The sequence below is a fragment of the Phycodurus eques genome, chromosome 6 (genome assembly GCF_024500275.1).
Source record: "Phycodurus eques isolate BA_2022a chromosome 6, UOR_Pequ_1.1, whole genome shotgun sequence".
Lineage (NCBI taxonomy): Eukaryota > Metazoa > Chordata > Actinopteri > Syngnathiformes > Syngnathidae > Phycodurus > Phycodurus eques.
The window spans coordinates 7,539,563-7,559,989 of NC_084530.1; the positions used below are offsets into that span (position 1 = coordinate 7,539,563).

Consider the following 20,427-nt stretch of genomic DNA (forward strand, 5'->3'; position numbering starts at 1 on the left):
GATGACATTCCCCACAACGTACTTCAGTTGTGCACAGACTGCAAATAACTTGTTTGTCTGAGACACCGCAAAATAGTCCCACACCGATGACGTGTTTTTTTAACCGACAAAATTGAAAAAACCTTTATTGGGCGTCAGATAGTTACAGTACTGTGCCACAAGACAAGGCTAAAAATAAACTAGCTTTTTGATTCATACGCAACGGCGACGCAGAGTTAATTAAATGCCTTGTGCGCAGCCAATCGATGACGTCATTGATCAGATCGGCGAATTATGACATGAAAGCCAACCAGCCGATCAACATAAAATTCTAATTATCGGCCGATACCGATCAGATCAATTGCTCACTTCAGTCAGGAGAGTTTCCTAAAGCTCTTAAAGTAGCTGTCATTAAGCCTCTGCTAAAAAATAGAACACTGGACGCTTCAATGTTAAGCTATAGACCCATCTCAAATCTCCCTTTTATAGCCAAGATTGTTGAGAAAGTTATTTTTAAATCAACTCAGCAATTTCTTGAACTTAAATAGACTTTTAGACAAATTTCAATCAGGTTTCCGAACTCATCACAATACAGAATCTGCTCTTATCAAAGTGCTAAATGATGTAAGGTTTAGTACTCACTCGGGAAAGGTGTCAATTTTGGTTTTGTTGGACCTCAGTGCGGCTTTTGATACGGTAGATCATAATATACAGCTGAACAAGTTGTAAACATGGGTAGAACTAAATGGAACAGTCCTTCAATGGTTCAGGTCCTACATGGAGGAAAGGAGTTATTTTGTAACCATCGGAAGTGTTCAATCTCATCGAATGGCAATGATCTATGGAGTCCCTTCAAGGGTCAGTTCTAGGACCCCTCCTGTTCAGCCTGTATATGCTACCCTTGGGTCAAATTCTTCAGAACCTTAATTTTGACTATCATAGGTATGCAGATGACACACAGTTGTATCTAGCAGTGTCTCCAGATGACTACAGTTCAATTGAGGTGTTGTGTCACAGTGTAAAACAGATAAACAACTGGATGAGCCAAAGTTTTCTTCAATTAAACCACAACAAAACTGAGATAATTGTTTTTGGCAATAAAGAGGATTGCTGTTAGTAAATACCTGGAGTCACTCTCTTTAAAAACCAAAGTCCAAGTCAGAAACCTTGGTGTTCTGATAGATTCCGACCTGACTTTCAACAGTCATATCAAATCAATTACTAAAACTGCCTTCTACCATCTGAAGAACATATCCAGAGTGAAGGCTTGCATGTGTCAAGCAGACCAGGTGAAGCTCATCCATGCTTTTATCTCAAGTAAACTTGACTATTGCAATGGTCTTCTGACTGGACTCCCTAAAAAGAGCATTAAACAGCTGCAGCTCATTCAGAATGCTGCAGCTCGGGTTCTGACCAGAACAAAGAGGTCAGAGCATATTACCCCAATTCTAAATTCTTTACACTGGCTTCCAGTCACTGGCTTCCAGTCAGCTGTAGAATCGATTTTAAAGTTCGGCTACTGGTCTATAAGTCACTAAACGGTTTATGTCCTGAATGCATGAACGAAATGCTAATAGGATATAAACCCAGTAGGGCTCTGAGATCGACAGACTCAGGTCAAATAGTGGAGCACAGAGTCCAAAGCAAACATGGTGAAGCAGATTTTAGCTATTATGATGCACACAAATGGAATAAGTTGCCAACAGAAGTGACGTCAGCCTCAAGTGTGGATTTTTTAAGTCCAGGTTAAAAACTCTTCTTTTTTCCTATGGTTTTTAGAGCGTTTCCATTTTTCAAATGGTATTTCTTGCACTGTACACCGTTTTAATTGTATTTGTATTTTTATTTCTATTTCATCTTTGTTTTAAATGTTTATAAGCTGTTTTTTATCCTTTGTTTTTAAATGCTTTTAATCATGTAAATTTACTTTGCTTTGCTTTGCTTTGCTAGAGATGTACAATAACGATGGTTTGGTAAGTGCACACAGCCTGAAACAAATAGTTTGCTGAAACGCCATTTGCTTTTATGAAAGCCTTGAGTCTTTTTGGGTTGGAGAGAGACATATTGAGTTTGGCGATATCTGATGATTTTGGGCAAGAATGGTATTTCGAAGTGTTCACAGCTCCCTCCAACACGACTAAGCCCTGTACCTGTCAAATCAAGGCATGGTGGACCACCATACTTTGTCATTGAGTATGCTGTTCTTCCATTGATGGACGTCTTTTTGCCAGAAATAGGTTCACAAAGGCACAATATCTTATCGTATGAATATCAAAGGCAAGTCTAAGCTAATAACTGTCGATGTAACAAGAAAAACAGTCAGTCACTCTAACACCACTTCTTGTAGCTGCCATAGGACAGGGCCAAGTGGCGGCAGGCTATTGATTGACACAGAGTTCTTGGAACCACTCAGCCACCAAGACAAAACAATGGAATAACAGCACCGGTACCTACCATCAAGTCTGTTCATCACCTTTCAGTGTAGTAAGGCAAGACACTCTAAGGAACACAATAAAGGGATGATACAATTGCGCAGAGAAACAAGTAAGTAGTGTCAACACAAGACATGAGAAGGAGACAGGTGTAGTGGCTAAAACAATTAAGATGTGCAGCAAATGTAGCAGAGAGCAGACATTCAGGCAGCTAAATAAGTGGGAGATTCAGACAGATGAGAGTGACAGATCAAGAAGACAATAGAGACATCTAAAAAATGCCAAAAAATTAAAAAGTGTGTTTTTTTTGTGCGCGCACGTCTGTGTGTGCGTGATGTGGAGAGTCGGCTGTCTCCCTAATGGGCACGGCCGAGACTGCGGATAAGAATGGAAGCAAGAGATCAAATGAGAGCCATTATCTCTGGGCAGGACAAGCATCCAGTCAGGGAGCATATCACGTCAACATTCCCCATCACTGGCCAGCTGGGAAACTGAAGGGGGAGCAGGTGGAGGGGTGAGAACCACACAGAGGGTATGGGGGGGAGGTTAAAGCATGCCTTAAGTGGTGCAGCATGAGGGGTGGAGACGGTGGGAGAAGGTGACAAGGAAGAGACGAGGATGAGAAAGGGAGGATTAAGATTAATGTAAATAGTATCTTATTCAGCTTCCCAGCAAAACATGGGTGTTGTCCAACATTCAAATAACATTATAGTCAATACGAATTCTGTTCACGCCATTTTTCAATGTGAAACAAATCGAGATGAAAGACAATTTCTAGTAAAAGCAATCAATATACAGTAGTTTGAATAATCTCTTGACATTACATTGACATTTTCATTCACGGCAAGTGCCACTGTGGTGTGATGTCAGAGGTTTGCATTTTAGTGAAGTCAGGATACATCAAGCTGCATTGACTTCACAAGTAACTTCCACTGTAGATTTTTGTAATTTTTTTCATCCATCCATCCATCCATCCATTTTCTGAGCCGCTTATCCTCACAAGGGTCGCAGGAGTGCTGGAGCCTATCCCAGCCATCATCGGGCAGGAGGCCTGAACTGGTTGCCAGCCAATCGCAGGGCACACATAAACAAACAACTATTCGCACTCACATTCACACCTATGGGAAATTTAGAGTCTTCGATTAACCTACCATGCATATTTTTGGGATGTGGGAGGAAACCGGACTGCCCGGAGAAAACCCACGCAGGAACGGGGAGAACATGCAAACTCCACACAGGCGGGGCCGTGGATTGAACGCCGGTCCTCAGAACTGTGAGGCAGACCAGTTTTTCAAAATGTACCATATCTGTTGGGTGGAAACCTTGTGTGTCCAAATATGGTCTATTCCATATTTTTGCACAAATTGATACTATTGGTCTGTCCTCACGTGGTCAATTATTTTTTAGTCATTATTAACCAATTTACAGTGTTTAACAAATTTACAAATAGTTTGAGATCAAATCAATTGATTTTGTTGAATGCTCAACTGTCTGAGAAGGGTTATAAAACTGCCTCTTACCTCGCACTGTAGGAGCCGTGCAGCATTATATCACAAGAATTAAAGTCTGGATTTTTTTTTACTAACGAGTGGAAAAAGATACATTTCAGCAAGTCTGTTTTGTTAAATTTGTATCCCTGTAATACTACGGTGCAGGTGGAACTGGTCAGATTTTTTTTCGCCGATTAAACTGCTTCGTCAGATAATTGCTTTATTTATTGCTTCACTCTGACCTTTGAAAGAGTTGGGGAAGATAATTTACCCACAGTCGTTTGCTTTTTGATGGAATAAAAGCTTTGTATATAGGTATAGTCTCACTTATACTTGAAACCCAGAACTTTTTTTTTTTTTTTGTGAAAGCTTGTGCATTTTAGGAATGGCTGTTACATCAGCAACTTATTCAACTTCATATTTTGAATCGCAACAAAACCAGTGGTCGACGATCGGCCACTCATGGAAACTAGTTGCCGAACCTCGTTTACTGCACGACAGCTCAGTCTGTTTCGTCAAGCTGCTTGTGTGCTGCGACCTGACAGTGTTCAGATATAACACTTCGATAATATATAATATTCACAGGGGAAGGACTGTTATTACTTGGCCCTGAGCACAAAAACAGTGAATAGTTTAATGATTCAGCATATAAGGGAAGATAGATTTCTAGCCCTCCCAAAAAAAATAAAAATAACAGATCGACTTTACTCCGATGTTATCCGGCTGATCATATCGGCAGATATTTAGCATTTTATGCTGATCGGCTTTAATGTCATAATTCGCCGATCCAATCAATGCTCCGCAAAAGACATTTACTCCGCGTCGCCATGTGCACAGTATATTTGAATCCAAAAGCTAGTTTATTTTTAGCCTTGTCGCGTGTCTTTTGACGTAGTACTGTAAATATCTGACGGCCAATGAAGTTATTTAAAAAAAAAAATAATTAAAAAAGTAAAATAATTTTTTTTTTAAATAAATTAAGATATTTTAAAAACATGTCGGCGGTGTGGGACAGAAAACACGTCGAAGACAGGCTACACGTAATGGCCGGATCAGACTACAAGACAAATTTGCTCTGTCAAGACTACTGCAATAAAATCTTGTATTCCGAAACCACCGCATCCCGTTTTTTACGATCATTGGGCTTTATCTTGTCAATACGACAATCTAGCGGTAGCATGAACGGTTGGACGTAAATATGCCGCCGTTCCGTCGAATCATGCTCTAAAGTTTCGGTGTGGGTGAAGTCATTTAATTAAAAATAAAGTAATTTAATCACAGTAAGTTAGCACCCATTATTTCTGTCATGTTATGTTGGTTTGACCTGACTGATTAGAATACACGATCTGACTAGAGCAGTGATTTCCAACCTTTATGGAGCCAAGAAACATATTTTACAATTGAAAAATCTCACGGCACACCAACAAACAAAACTGTCACAAAAAATGGATACATTAATTACTGTATGTACTTCCTGCCATCTAATAGAAGACCATTTATCATTTGTTCTGTCTGTCACTATGCCTCACTGGCATAAATAGAGGAACAAAGATACATTATTTATAATCATTTACGTGAGAAGAATGAGGTGAAAATAAATAGGTTTTGTGAAATGACTTCCACCTTATCTAGCAATGAGCTGGATAGCTGCAGGGTTTTAGGCCACCAGTCAATCAAAGGTATATAAAAAATATTTTCCTAAAATAAAGTTAAGATAGATAACATGACATCTGCTCCAGTCGTAGCCATCCACAGTACATACTGCAAACCAATGTCACCCCCCCCCCCCCCGAGTCCACTGCCCAGGGAGTGGCTCGCACCACACAATCCCCTCGGCCCTGACACAAGCTCTCAAGGAGCAGCGCCTTCATTAAAACACAGATGACACGCTCGCCAACGACCAGCTGTGTCATGCACACCAGGAAGGATTGTACACAACCTCTGGGATGTCCGCACCACACCCCTCCTGCTGCAATGCACCTCCGCCCTTGATAGTCAGGTACCGAGATGGAGATCTAAGCCCAAATGGCTGCCTTCGAAGACGCCTATTAAGATTTCATGATAGAAAATGGGATATGGATGAGAATGGTAGTGAGCGGCGCACTTTCCCGCTTTAAGCAAGAGTATAACTGAATCACTCTTTAAGAGAAGCAACATGAATGTACTTCCTATATGTTCCTTTTAGAGAGGGTTATCCACAGTGACACCACCTGTTTTCAGTCCATGGTGCTGCTTGTGTTTCAAACCACTATAGAGACGCTTTGGGAGTGCATCTATGGCAACATTTACATTAACAAAGGAAATGGCTTTACTTCTTGGTTAGCACGTCCGCCTCACCGTTTTGAGGTTCAGAGGTTGAAATCTCTCTCGGCTCCTGTGCGGAGTTTGCATGTTCCACTCATGCTTGTGTTTTGTTTGTTTTTTTAACAAATATCCCAGCTTCCTCCCACATTCCAAAAACATGCATACTAGGTTCATTGAATACTAAATTATCCATACTGTGAATGCTTGTTTGCCTGTGTGCCTTGGGATTGAATGGTGACTAGTCCAGGGTGTACCCTGCTTCTCGGCCAGTTGGGATAGATAGGCTTCAGCTCACCGCGACTCTAAGAAGGACGATTGTATATAGAAAATGGATGGATAAACTAGTATAGGAGCCTCTGCTCTAATAGACACCTTGCCGTCAGTCAATCGTCTGATCCGATCAATGCATCATCCCCTTTAACAAATAAATGTCCTAAAATAGACCATTTTTTGTCCCTTGCAAGAAAAAAACAGTACCTGCAAACACCTTAACTGTTGCCAAAGTTTCACCAAGCAGTACAGCTCAGTTCAGTCTATGTGGACATGGTTTGGTTCCCTCATGTAGGCGCTACCGATCAATGCAAACTAGAACTAGCAGACATTTCAACAGCTTCTTCCCTCTTGCAATCAACTTCTTAAACAGCTAACCTACAATTCCATTGCAACATGCTGCCAATTTTTTTGTCTTCAGTTTGTTGTCACATTTCTGTCGGGCCAATTATATATTACTCGTGCACTCGCTGTATTAGTCTCGCCATGCTGCACTATTTGCATATCTGTTGTTGACCAATACTGGTCACTCATGCCAGAGTAGCACCTGCCCCACTTGCACACTGACTGAAGAGTATCTGCAAAATTTGCACAATCAACATTGTCCCAGATTATCGCGCTACTAGTCACTTTAAACTGCATACACTCCTTCAAGTCTCGGCGCCCTTTGCACAGTGGTCATTACACCGGACTTTTGCTATATTAGTCATTTAAACTGCTCTAAGTCCTACAGGACTCTGCATCTAAAAATAATAATAATAATAACAAAATTGTACTGGCATTACCAGATAACTAGCAACCCTTTATTGCTCAGTGACTGTTTTTCTCAATGTCTTTATGTCTCAAGAGTCTTCTCTGTCAATTGACTGTCTGTTGTCGTACTAGAGCGGCTCCAACTACCGGAGACAAATTCCTTGTGTATTTTTTGGACATACTTGGCAAATAAAGATGATTCTGAAAACAGCAGAATATGACACAGGCTAAAAAGGCACGCAGGCAACTCAAAAGGACAAAGGGAGATAATGACTGAAATTGACTTCTAGGCCAGTCTCATCTCTCTGAAACAAGCGTCTGTGCGCTCTTTCTAGATCAGTCCTTGTTTTGGGGCTGTATCCTATGACAATAGATTTACATGAAAGCAATGTGACATACACGCAAAAAGGAATGTTCTCTGTGACCATTGAAAAGACAGCAATGCCAAACAAGGTCTGGGACCAGGTCAGCTTTAAGAACAAGTTGAGTAAGATACAAAACGGTTCAAAGTCAAGTGGAGGATCATCTCTCTCCTAACTGATTTGGCACCAGAGTCATTTCCTTTCACAATTCTTTGAACACGGCCTCACAGTTCTGCAGTGAAGGGTTTGAATCTCTGCTCCGGCCTTATTGGGTGGAGTTTGCATGGGTTTTCTCCGGGTATTCCAGCTTCCTCCCTCATCCCAAAAACATGCATGTCAGGATCATTGAAGACTATATTGTCAATCATGGTTTTTGTGAGTATGAGCGCTTGTTTGCCTATATGTGCCCGACTGACAGGTGACCAGTCCAGGGTGTACACTGCCTCTAACCCAGACTCAGCTGGGATAGGCTCCAGGTCATCCCTAATCAGGATAAGCATATAGACCGTGGATGGATGTTGAGGTATCCTGGCTCATTCAAAATCCCCCCCCCCCCCCCCTTCAAGAAAACCTAAATAATAAATGGTGTTGTTGCTTTCATGTATGGGGATGGGGATCCGTGTCACACCCGGCTGAGGAGCTAGCCCAACTTTAGAAAGCGCAAGTCACGAAGCGACGTTATGCACCTGTCCAAGGATGAGCTTTACACCAGCAGACACTATTATAACAAGACATATACATTCACGAACACAATGTAAGACATAGTTAGCCGTCGCTGTGAGATTGACATAGCAGCAGCAGGTCAGCAACTTACAGCTAAGAGCTATATGCTGCTAGCTAGCATGTGTGCTTTGAATGCTAGCAAGTTAGCCATCGAGTCTACATAGCAGAAGAATAGGAGCACCGAGTGGGGACAAGTCCACGCACAATCTTGTCCACATCTCGAAGCGTGTCAGGCAAAGAAACCCGTCAAGTCATGTGTTTACACATTAGCTGCGGCGTGGTACCTTTGTCTCCCCGATGTCCTGCTTCCCTCCATCAGGGTACCACTGGACACGGACAAATCCACGACCGAGAGGCTGACTGTGGGTATCTACGGCGCTCTCGGTGTCCGAACCACACGGGACTCGTCCACCTCCGTCGCCCTTTCCGCCTCCACCACCACCACCGTCTCTCCCTCCACCATCATCAAGGTCCGAGTCAGAATTGAATTCCTCCTCGCCGTGGATCATGCGTACGAGGCCGAAGCGGACAGATCCTCTATACTTCCTGGAGACCAAGTCGTGGGAGAAGAGCAGCCGCTGAGAGCCGTCCGTTGTGGGTGACAGGGCCATGGATAGCGTCTCGGAGCCCGGGCTAGCTACGGGGGAAAGGCCCGGGGTCGTGGATGGAGGCCGTGCCGCGTCCGTCGAATTGCGTGCTGCGGGCTCCGCCATAGCTGCTGCTGTTGTCAGGGAGTAAAGTGATGCTGCCGGAGCGCGACGACGGACGTGTCAAGGCACCAGATTCGTCAAGTAAAAAGTGCGAAGCTGGAAGCGCCAGAACGCACGCGTTTACGTTGCTATGCTGCGTAACTTGCGTAACGTGCGAGCGTTATCGAGCAGTGCCGTTTCTCACCGGTAGATGTCAGTCAACTGCTTGTTTTGCACCGCACAAAGTCAAATCATCGAGCCACTGCTCGAATCATCCTCGACAGTTTTCTGCCTTTTTAAGTGGATTTCGACCGAGTTTGGGCAAAACATTTGGTTGTATAACTGTAGGCTGTTCCACTCATCCAGTACAAGCTGTGCGGCTCCATCTTTTCAGAATCATCTTTATTTGCCAAGTATGTCCAAAAAACACGAGGAATTTGTCTCCGGTAATTGGAGCCGCTCTAGTACGACAACAGACAGTCAATTGACAGAGAAGACTCTTGAGACATAAAGACATTGAGAAAAACAGTCACTGAGCAATAAAGGGTTGCTAGTTATCTGGTAATGCCAGTACATTTTTTTTTGACAATTGTGCAAAAAGATGCAGAGTCTTCTAGCACTTAGAGCAGTTCGAATGACTAATATTGAAAGAGTCCGGTGCAATGACCATTGTGCAAAGGGCAGAGAGACTTCAAGCGAGTAGATAGTCTGGGACAATGTTGATCAGAATCAGAATCATCTTTATTTGCCAAGTATGTCCAAAACACACAAGGAATTTGTCTCCGGTAGTTGGAGCCGCTCTAGTACAACAGACAGTCAATTTACGGAACACTTTGGGGACATAAAGACATTGACAAAAAACAATTGTGCAAAAAGATGCAGTGTCCTCTAGCACTTAGAGCAGTTCGAATGCCTAATATTGCAATAGTCCGGTGCAATGACCATTGTGCAAAGGGCGCTGAGACTTCAAGGAGTGTATGCGGTTTAAAGTGACAAGTAGTGCGATCATCTGGGACAATGTTGGTTGTGTAAATGTTACAGTTACTCCTCAATCAGTGTGCAAATGGAGCAGATGCTAATCTGGCATGAGTGGCCAGTACATGCAAATAGTGCAGCATGGCGAGACAACTACAGTGAGTGCACGAGTAATACATAATTGGCCCCACAGAAATGGGACAACGAACTCAAGTCAAAAAATTGCCAGCATGTTGTAATGGAATTGTAGGTTAGGTGTTTAAGAAGTTGATCGCAAGAGGGAAGAAGCTGTTGGAATGTCTACTAGTTCTAGTTTGCATTGATCGATAGCGCCTACCTGAGGGAAGGAGCTGGAAGAGCTGGTGACCGGGGTGCGGGGGGTCCGAGAGGATTTTGCACGCCCTTGTCTTAGTTCTGGCAGCGTGCAAGTCCTCAATGGTGGGTAGGGGGGTACCGACAATCCTTTCAGCAGTTTTGATTGTCCGTTGCAGTCGGAGTTTGTCCTTTTTGTAGCAGCACCAAACCAGACTGTGATGGAAGAAACACAGGACCGATTCGATGACCGCTGTGTAGAACTGCCTCAGCAGGTCCTGTGGCAGGCCGTGCTTTCTCAGAAGCCGCAGGAAGTACATCCTCTGCTGGGCCTTTTTGAGGACGGAGTTGATGTTGGTCGCCCACTTCAGGTCCTGAGAAACTGTAATTCCCAGGAACTTGAAGGTCTCTACGGTTGACACAAGGCAGCTGGACAACGTGAGGGGCAGCTGTGGCGAAGGATGCCTCCTGAAGTCCACGATCATCTCTACCGTCTTGAGCGTGTTCAGCTCCAGGTTGTGTCGGCCGCACCACAGCTCCAGCCGCTCCGCTTCCTGTCGATATGCAGACTCGTCACCGTCCTTGATGAGGCCGATGACAGTGGTGTCATCTGCAAACTTCAGGAGTTTGACAGTCGGGTTCGCTGAGGTGCAGTCGTTCGTGTAGAGAGAGAAGAGCAGCGGAGAGAGGACACAACCTTGGGGCGCCCCAGTGCTGATGTTGCGTGTGGATGAGGTGGCCTCCCCCAGCCTGACCTCCTGTGTCCTGCCCGTCAGAAAGCTGTAAATCCACTGGCAGATGGCAGGTGAGACGCTGAGCTGGAGAAGCTGGTAGGAAAGGAGTTCAGGGATGATGGTGTTGAACCCTGAGCTGATCCTCGCGTAGATCTTTGCACTGTCGAGGTATTCTAGGATGAAGTGCAGTTCCATGTTGACTGCATCATCCGCAGACCTGTTTGCTCGGTAGGCAAACTGCAGGGGGTCCAGCAGGGGGCCTGTGACGCTCTTGAGGCAGTCCGCATGAGACGTTCAAAGGACTTCATGACCACAGATGTCAAGGCGACAGGCCTGTAGTCATTTAGAACTGCGATTGCATGTTTCTTGGGGACTGGAATGATGGTGAAGCGTTTGAAACAGGATGGTACTTCACACAGTTCCAGAGATCTATTGAAGATCTGAGCGAGCTGGTCCGCGCAGACTTTGAGGCAGGATGGGGACATATTGTCTGGGTCTGCCGCTTTGTTAATCTTTGTTGTTTGAAGATGCGTCTCACATCCTGTTCGCGGATGGTTAATGCAGAAGTCGGTGGTGTGATAGTGGTCGGGGGTGCGGCTGGGTGGGTGTGGGGTGTGAAGGGGTACTTTTCAAATCTGCAGTAGAATGTACTCAAGACGTTGCCTAGTGTGCTATTGTTCTCAGCTTGGGGGGATCGTCGCTTGTAATTTGTCAGCGATTGGAATGCATGCCAGACTGATTTAGAGTCGTTAGCGCTAAACTGTTTTTCCCGAAAGACCCCAAAAGACGACGCCTGTGGGAGGTAAACGCGATATTCATATCTAGCATCATTGCTCTAAAGAGATTGATTGAATAATTTGATTGATAATGATTTTTTTTAGGGGGGGGGGGGGGGTCAAATTGTATTTTTTTTTTTTTTTTTTTTTTTTTTTTTTAAACTGTGCGTTCGTCAACCCACGGGGGCCCAGATAATTGGGGCCTATTTCTTTTATATTTCACTAACTGGCCATGGTATAATCTCAGATTAACACAAAACGTATATCCATCCCTTTTCTGAGCCGCTTCTCCTCAGTAGGGTCGCGGGCGTGCTGGAGCCTATCCCAGCTGTCATCGGGCAGGAGGCGGGGTACACCCTGAACTGGTTGCCAGCCAATCGCAGGGCACATACAAACAATCAACCATTCGCACTTACAGTCACACCTACGGGCAATTTAGAGTCTCCAATGAATGCATGTTTTTGGGATGTGGGAGGAAACCGGAGTGCCCGGAGAAAACCCACGCAGGCACGGGGAGAACATGCAAACTCCACACAGGCGGGGCCGGGGATTGAACCCGGGTCCTCAGAACTGTGAGGCTGACGCTCGAACCAGTCGTCCACCGTGCCGCCACAAAACGTGTATATTTTTTTTAATTTCTGTGGAAATATCTCTTACATAGTTGCATTGCATTGGGAGGTTATGTCAAGCCAGGTAACAATATGGCGCCCACTGCTGTCAATGTTCAGACGTTCTTTTATGGTAAGAGTTGGGCAAAGTATGGCCCGTGGGTATAAGTATAAAATAATTAAATGTCAAATTGTGAGTTAAGCGCAGCACGCCTTATTGTGGCGTGTGATCACATATTTTTTAACACTTTAGTTCATTGTACGTTGTTCATAATCTCAAATCGTGTATTTATGCATTAATAATTAGGCTTTACACGATCAGGATTTTTGGGGCCGATCACCGATCAGTGAGTTGAAAAAAACGATAACCGACACATTCCTCCTCCAAGATGGAGGAATGTGTCTATCTAAATGACCTGTTCATTAGATGTACTCAAATGCTCAAAAAATCATATTTACAATAGATAATGTATCTTTGTGCATCTATCTATGCCAGTGAGGCATAGTGACAGATGATAAATGGTCTTCTATTAAATGGCAGGAAGTACATACAGTAATTAATGTATCCAGTTTTTATGACAGTTTTGTTTGTTGGTGTGCCGTGAGATTTTTCAATTGTAAAATATGTTCCTTGGCTCCATAAAGGTTGGAAATCACTGCTCTAGTCAGATCGTGTATTCTAATCAGTCAGGTCAAACCAACATTACATGACAGAAATAATGGGTGCTAACTTACTGTAATTAAATGAAATGAAATACTCCACTCTTGTTGTCGTCGCCACGGGAACGAGTGTATCCGGTCGCATTTGAGTTGACAAGATATAGCCCAATGATCGTAAAAAAACGGGATGCGGTTGTATCGGAATACACGATTTTATTGCAGTAGTCTGACAATGCAATCGTGAAAGAGCAAATTTGTCTTGCAGTCTTGTTGTCTATTCCACACCGCTGACATGTTTAGATTTTGTTTATTGGCCGTCAGTTATTTCCAATACTACGTCAAAAGACGCGCAACAAGGCTAAAAATAAACTAGCTTTTGGATTCAAATATACTGTGCACGATGGCGACGTGGACAGTTCACACCTACGGGAAATCTAAATGCAATCATCATGTCACTTGCCAGAGAGAAAGCTTTCGATAAAGTTAACTGGGCTTTCCTGTTTGCAGTTCTTTGCAAATTTGGCTATGGAGACTCATTTATACATTGGATAGCAACATTATGCGACTCGTCGAAAGTGACAGTCACCACAAATCGGATTACATCTCAAAGTGTTACTTTACAAAGAGGAACCAGACAAGGATGTCCACTCTCACCAAGGCTATTTGCAATATTCATCAAACATCTTGCTACCGCTATAAGTCAGAATGCTAATATTAAAAGGTATCTGCTCGCTAGTGACAGAACACAAAATCCATCTGTATGCTGATGATATTTTTTTTAATTTACAGGAACCCAAGTCTTTTCACAAATATCAGATCACGCTATCAACTGGACAAAATCAACAACACTCCCAATAACAGCAAACTCATGGAATCCTGCGGATCAAATTCCAGATTACCCCATTCCTATCGGAAATATTACGTATTTTGGGATTAATATTTCGCCAAAACTCACAGAGCTAACCAATCTAAAGTCCACATCACTTCTGGAAAATAATCGCAGCTAATTTAAGATGCTGGAATAACTTGCCTATATCACTACTGGGCAGAATAGCCACAATAAAAATGAAAAACTTACCTCAAATAAATTATTTATTTTCAATGATTCCGTTTAAGGTCACACTGGTTTACAAACATTAGATTCTGTTGTAATAAATTTTTAGTAAAAAAGAAAAGAAAAATAGAATGAGTTCTTTCTTTTTTCACTCCCCTCTAGAAACGTTCTGTTCGACTGATCGACTCGGATTCTCAATAAACATCCATTATAATACCAAGAAACCACAGCGGCAGCTTCAAAACTCCTCAATGGTCATGATTCATGCCCTGCAGTTCCTCTTTTGGAGCTTGGGTGGCGGCTTGCGCCTTGTCTCTCCCCTGTGCCCCTCTGCCTCCCCAGCAATCAGCAGCACCTCTGCAGTGCACCTGTCTTCAGGCACCACCGATTACTGCCTGCATTTAAGCCTGCCGAGTCCAGGAAGCGTTCGTTCGAGGATCAGCCCTTCTCTGTAACTCACTGGCCGACGCTCGTGCTCCCAGGTTTGGTGGTATACGAGTAACTATCAGACGACCTGCATCTGTACTCACCCGATCTTGTTCTTTTCCGTTTCCAGTGTTCCTCCCGTGCCTTCCCCTCCTCGCTGTCTGCCCAGCCACACCGCCAAGCTTCATCACCTGCTCACGTTCCTGCTTCCTGCTCACTCCTTGTCTTGATGGTCCCCCACCTCGCCGAGCCAACCTGCGATAAACCATTCTAAAATCTAATCCCTCCGCCTCAGTCTGCTCTTGGGTCCAATCCACAGGGCACCATTTAGGCCAGCACGCAGCACCGCCACCGAGTGTCGCAGCTACACGGACAATACGACGCGTTAAGAGGCTCAAGAATGCATGCTCTAAACGGCCCTACGCATGTTGTTCACAAGCATGTGGTTCCAAATCCAAAAGTGGTCATGCAGTGCTCATGTTGTTGGTGTGACGAGGATCACTTCTCGTCGTCACACCACCGCCAACTTATCCTGGATAAGTCACAACAACACCCCTCCTGACCCCCGTCTCAATATGATTATTGTTTAGCTGCTCACGTGTCGGAGGTTTTGGTTATCCAGCTGGCAAATTGAGGATTACCGCGCGGTCACTGGTGCGGTGCGCGGAGGCTATAAAAGCTCCTGACGCACGATCCCAACCGGGACCATCGGAGGACGAGGAAACACAAGGAGAACGAGCAGACAGTTAGTGTTGAATTGTGTGACTTTGAAAGCATGTCGCTGGTGAGTTCCATGTCGTTCCAGAAGCCTCTTTCCATGCGCTCTCCGATGGCGCAGGGACGTCGCCACACGCTGCCGGCCAGCGAGTTCCGCTCCCTCAGCCCGGAGGACGCCATCAGCGTCTTTGAGATTGAGAGAGAAGGTAACCCAGCAATGCGTCTCTTGCTTTAACTAATGACTTTTTTCCCCCCCCTTGGGTCACATAGGACAAAACTGAGATTTCCACTTTATTTTTCATTTTCTTTAATTGTTTACTGGGGTAGCACAGTGAACGAGTGTTTAGCACATCTGCCTCTGCAATTTGAACCTTGGCTCCGGCCTTTCACTTTTCATGTTCTTCCCATGCTTTCGTGCTTCTTAGAGTCAGTTGAAGACTCTAAATTGTCCTCATGTGTGAATGAATTTATGCGTGTCCTGCGATTGGCTGGCGATCAGTCCAGGCCAGGGTATTCCCAGCTTCTCACCCAAAGTCAGCTGGGATATAGGCTCCAGACCTCCAGGTGATCTGCGACCCTGATAGAATAAGCACTATAGAAAAGGAATGGATGGATGTTTCCATGCTGAGCATATGTCCTGTATGTTGACCTCCAGCATAGTGATTTCTTTCTCATGATTTTTCTTGGCATGTTTCATCGCAAAGTCGAGTCCCCTACTTCCTTCCATTTTTCTGTATGTGGCTCAGAGTGGGAAAAGTTTGGACAGCAACAATTTGCCACACTTAATTTGTCCATGTATCCATACACAGCGTTCATCTCCGTGTCCGGCGAGTGTCCTCTCCTGCTGGACGAGGTGCGTCACTTCCTCACGCTGTGTCCCGAGCTGTCACTGGGCTGGTTCGAGGAGGGACGTCTGGTGGCTTTCATCATTGGCTCACTGTGGGACCGGGAGAGACTTGCTATGGTACGATATGTATTTCCAAAAACCTCTGTTTACTTGTCACGTACATGGTCATCTCAGTTCTATCAGGATGACTGAAGACATTTTTAACATTACTCATCAGGTTGTGCACGTGTAATTATATCATCAAAGTCAGAAAATACCCCAGACAAAGGCTTTAATCATGCGCTGGACAATAGCTACATTTACATCATTCCATTCATGATAAAGTAAGTCAAAGCATCAAGTTTCCTCTGTCACAGGTTTCTTAAAAACACTGAAAGAGTCCTGGCCAGAAGCCATGATAAAAATCACAATATACTTGCATTTAAAAAAAATGTTAAAGCGTCATCGTAACATCTAAAGCAGTTTCAGGAGGGTGGAAACTCGAATGTCATCAACAAAAACGCAGAACAAAAAATAGAATATAATCCTTTCCACAAGCAGACATTACACAGTGTGCTTTTTGCTTCAGTGTGTGAGAAGAGGCGAGCGTTGCGCCAGCCTGCCGGGACAGCTCAAGGCTGCTTCACCGTGACATCGCGTCTGCTCATAATGTCCTTAGCATCAGACAGTTCCTGGCTGCGAAAACCAATACCGTGCTGGCACAACCTCCCTACTCACCTGACACCCCCCCCCCCCGCCCCCTTTTAAGCGAGTCATGAATGGGACCTGTTTTGAAAAGGTGAACAATATCAAGATGACTGACACAGGAGCTGCAGAGGATCCCCGAAGAATCCTTCCATGAGTGCATAAAGGGGTTCTGGGGATTGTTTCTGAGGGAAAATCTTGTAGTTTGGATTTGAAATATAATTTTTTTTGTGACACCAGTCCTGGAACCTTTCCTTGTATGATCATGTAGCTAGATTATATTAACAATCCCATTCCCAACTGAACTGTGGCTGTCTTCCAGGATGCCCTGACCCTCCACAAGCCTCACGGCATGACGGTCCACATCCACGTCCTGGCTGTCCACCGCACGTTCCGCCAACAGGGCAAAGGGTCCATCCTGATGTGGCGCTACCTGCAGTACCTCCGCTGTTTGCCGTACGTCCGGCGGGCTGTGCTCATGTGCGAGGACTTCCTGGTTCCCTTCTACCAGAAGTCCGGCTTCAAAGTGCAGGGTCCTAGTGAGATCACAGTGGGGCCGCTCACCTTCATTGAAATGTTGTACCCGGTCAGGGGCCATGCCTTCATGCGTCGCAACAGTGGATATTGAAAGAGAAGGACTTGACTTGGTTTTTTCTCAGGATGGATGCCGGTGGCAGGCCCCTGGTTGGAAAAGGGACACTTTGAGGGGATGTCAAGCTCAGTGTGATTGTGATCATATCTCTGAGAGCTCGGGCAAGGTGACACATTCACTCTGCCTTTGAAGAGGAATAAAACGTCTGCCATTAAAGTAGTTAAAATAAAACAAGAACAACATTAAAAAAAAATCAGAAAAAGAATGCACTCGTTGGGAAAAACATTATTTTGTATTTTATAATTTTGTCTTTTCTATATATATGTGTGTGTATATATATATATATGCAGCCGCAAATGTCGATAAAGGTGCTGGCAAATTAAGATTAAAAATGAATAAAACTATTTAAAGCACGTACAAAAAAAAAAACAAGTCAATATGATCTGCATCTCAATCTAACTTCAACATCTCTTTATAAGCCCTTCTACCATCTTGCCTTATCTGTTGAAGATTTTCATCATCGGTGCCTCTTGAAGTCTTGAATCAAGACAAATGCATTTTCAATACTGTTGTAATGTTTTGTTCTTAAGATAATAAAGGATATATTTTCAAGCTTGTTAGTGTTTTGAAAAATGTGATTTTTTTTCTACAGGTTGTCAAAAACCTATTCAGGTACAGTATTTAACAGGTGTTCTGGAACTTAATCAGTTAACTACCTAATCAACAATATAACAATAACAGTATTATTCAATTTCAATTATACAGTTCAAAAGCAGGGTGATGTAAATTTCAGGACACATTATTAATAAAGTGTCATTTATTTTTACATGATTGCTTAAACATACATTGATTTTCACATTAACTTAAAGATAAATGAAAGTAGAGCTTTGATGACAAATCAATGTTCTTGTTGCCCTTTTTATTATTATTATAGGTAAGAAAGAAGTCATTTGGTCCCAGTGCAAACATATTTTAGTTGCTGTGAAGTCACAATTGTTTTTGGGGTTTCAATGAAAACATTCACATGCTTTCAAGTTAAAAAAGAAAAAAAACAGCACAGTGCAGAGGGTTCCTTCAAAGAGGCGAAAGTGATTGCCAACCTAATACACAAAGGGCAGTCTTGGGGCTTAAAATAGAGGACCTTTGAAACAAGAGTACTGTTAAAACAGGTTAAAATATGTTCAAATGTTAAAAAAAAACAAGTGTATACAACATGTTTTGCGTGATTTCATATGACCTGAAGTCAACTGCTAAATCTCATAACTCACTTAACTCGCTAATCCCTCAGTATGTCTGCTGACAGCGTGGCTTCCCCAATGGCTGTGCTCAGACACATGCCACAGCACTGCACACCATAAACACAGGAGTTCTAGACAATATGGAAGAAAAAAAACGAGACCTCTCAATAATGCTGACAGATTGCCATTTGGGACTGTTCAGGGCAGTTACTGATGACTATAATCACCCTATTCAGGCAGCTTGAGACTGGTGTGTTGAATACAGTACATGACACCGTGATTGATCACTGATGGTAACCTTACGTAACAAACTGCAGGTAGGTAAAATGGCAGCTAATTTAAGGCAACAAGTGGTTTAACACATTTACCTCAGTCCACCATTGTTACACGTTGATTGTATTTACTTCTGTTGACTAAATATAATTTTTCAAAAACAACTGGTGTGCCGAGCGTAGCTCTAATAGAAAGTAAGTCATATTATTTGTCCATAGTGTTTGACCCGTGGTCACTTGTTGTGTAAGGCATCCAGTTCATCTAACCTGATAACGGTGGTAGCCCATTTCCACTGGAGCAGCCTTGTCGTGTGTGCCCTTTCAAATGCTGAACAAAACATGTGATGCTTCTTTGGTTTCATCCAGATATTTGCATTTGAGGTCCTGAGTATTTTCCCAACCTCGAGCTCACTAGCAAGTAAATACCGGTGACGCAAAAGTTTTATGGAAGTGTGCGAATCATAGACTCTGCAGAGTACCTTTGATAAAGCAACCACAACAAACGTCACGACTGCCAAAGTCTTAAAGGACACTTAGAAGACCTGGATTATCGCTGGTTAGCTTGGTCACAGAGGCCATCAGTAAACGCTAATGACTAGTGCACCACATGGGTGATGTCGTGGTCAATGTCATACTTTTCACAGAACTTGCTCGTGAAGGGCAGGCAGGTGAGATGCTCCAGCCAGTGCCAGTTAATGGGGTAAATATAAAACCAAACAATGAGTGAAGAGAACAGGCCGACGTATGCCAACAGCGAAATGACAATGAGGATGCGTTTGCGGTACTTGTCGAAAGTTCCAAAGGTGACGTAGGGCAGAAAGGCAAAAGAGAGCAGCATGCCGCTAAGGAAGCCAAAAATGTGGGCAATGTTGTCGATCCAGGGTAAAAGGCCGCACAAGAAGAGGAAAAAGACAATGCCCAGTAGTTTAAAAAATGCTTTCCATGGTTTCTCCAACATCTGCCACCCTTGAAAGAGCTCAACAAACAGGCACGCCAGGAGGCCGAACTGAGATCCTGCTGGACCCACCTGGAGGGACAGAGAGACACACTATGATATCATCCACTTAGATCTGGTTCACATCACAAGAATACCCCATCATGAACACTCAAATCTGGATCTGGCATTGAGCTTTCTGTGTGGCGTTTGCATGTTCTTGCCCGCGCTTGTGCGCATTTCCTCTCGTTATTCCAAAAAGGGCTTGTGAAGTTAATTGGAGACCATTACCCATAGGTGTGAACTGTGAATGTATTACATTTGGAATTTCCTTTTTCCATTTTGGAATTTCCTCATTTGCCCGAGAAAGAATATTTGAAAATTAGGTCAACTCGAGAAAGAGCAATTATTACAGAAAACGGCACTATTATATTCCCCATACAGTAGAACACAAAAGTAGGTTTGTATGTTGTATGTTATATCTTTTCATGGGACAACACTGAAACAATGATAATTTGCTACAATGTAAAGTAGTCAGTATACAACTTGGATGTACAACATGTATGAAATTACCTTATTTTTTGTTGTAGCTTTGG

The 20,427-nt window shown here is 43.7% G+C and overlaps 3 protein-coding genes across 7 annotated transcripts in view; 1 reads left to right on the top strand and 2 right to left on the bottom strand.

Annotated features, from left to right (window-relative positions):
* The window catches only part of ube2o (ubiquitin-conjugating enzyme E2O), a 38,271-nt gene extending 23,057 nt beyond the window's left edge, over positions 1–15,214 (bottom strand). For 2 of the 4 annotated variants that reach the window (XM_061678434.1, XM_061678437.1), the window contains exon 1: positions 8,598–9,505. In XM_061678434.1, the coding sequence (XP_061534418.1) occupies positions 8,598–9,026 (429 nt within the window). In that variant the 5' untranslated portion in view covers positions 9,027–9,505. Of the gene's footprint in view, positions 1–8,597; positions 9,506–14,651 lie in introns of those variants that run through there. The other 2 variants (XM_061678436.1, XM_061678435.1) reach the window with 2 other exon arrangements.
* aanat1 (arylalkylamine N-acetyltransferase 1) lies at positions 13,049–18,004 on the top strand. 2 transcript variants are annotated; one of them, XM_061678439.1, is made up of 4 exons: positions 13,049–14,603; positions 14,678–15,470; positions 16,074–16,228; positions 17,118–18,004. In XM_061678439.1, the coding sequence occupies exons 2-4, from the start codon at positions 15,323–15,325 to the stop codon at positions 17,421–17,423; spliced, it is 609 nt and encodes a 202-aa protein (XP_061534423.1). In that variant the 5' UTR covers positions 13,049–14,603; positions 14,678–15,322; the 3' UTR covers positions 17,424–18,004. The 2 variants fall into 2 exon arrangements, with proteins under 2 accessions (XP_061534423.1, XP_061534422.1); XM_061678438.1 differs by having other exon boundaries at positions 13,049–15,470.
* Positions 18,005–18,285: 281 nt separating this feature from the next.
* Positions 18,286–20,427, bottom strand: part of LOC133403648 (inactive rhomboid protein 2-like) — a 45,487-nt gene continuing 43,345 nt past the window's right edge. Inside the window, exon 18 of the mRNA XM_061678722.1 lies at positions 18,286–19,924. Coding sequence (XP_061534706.1) covers positions 19,493–19,924 — 432 coding nt within the window. The 3' untranslated portion in view covers positions 18,286–19,492. The remainder of the gene's footprint in view (positions 19,925–20,427) is intronic.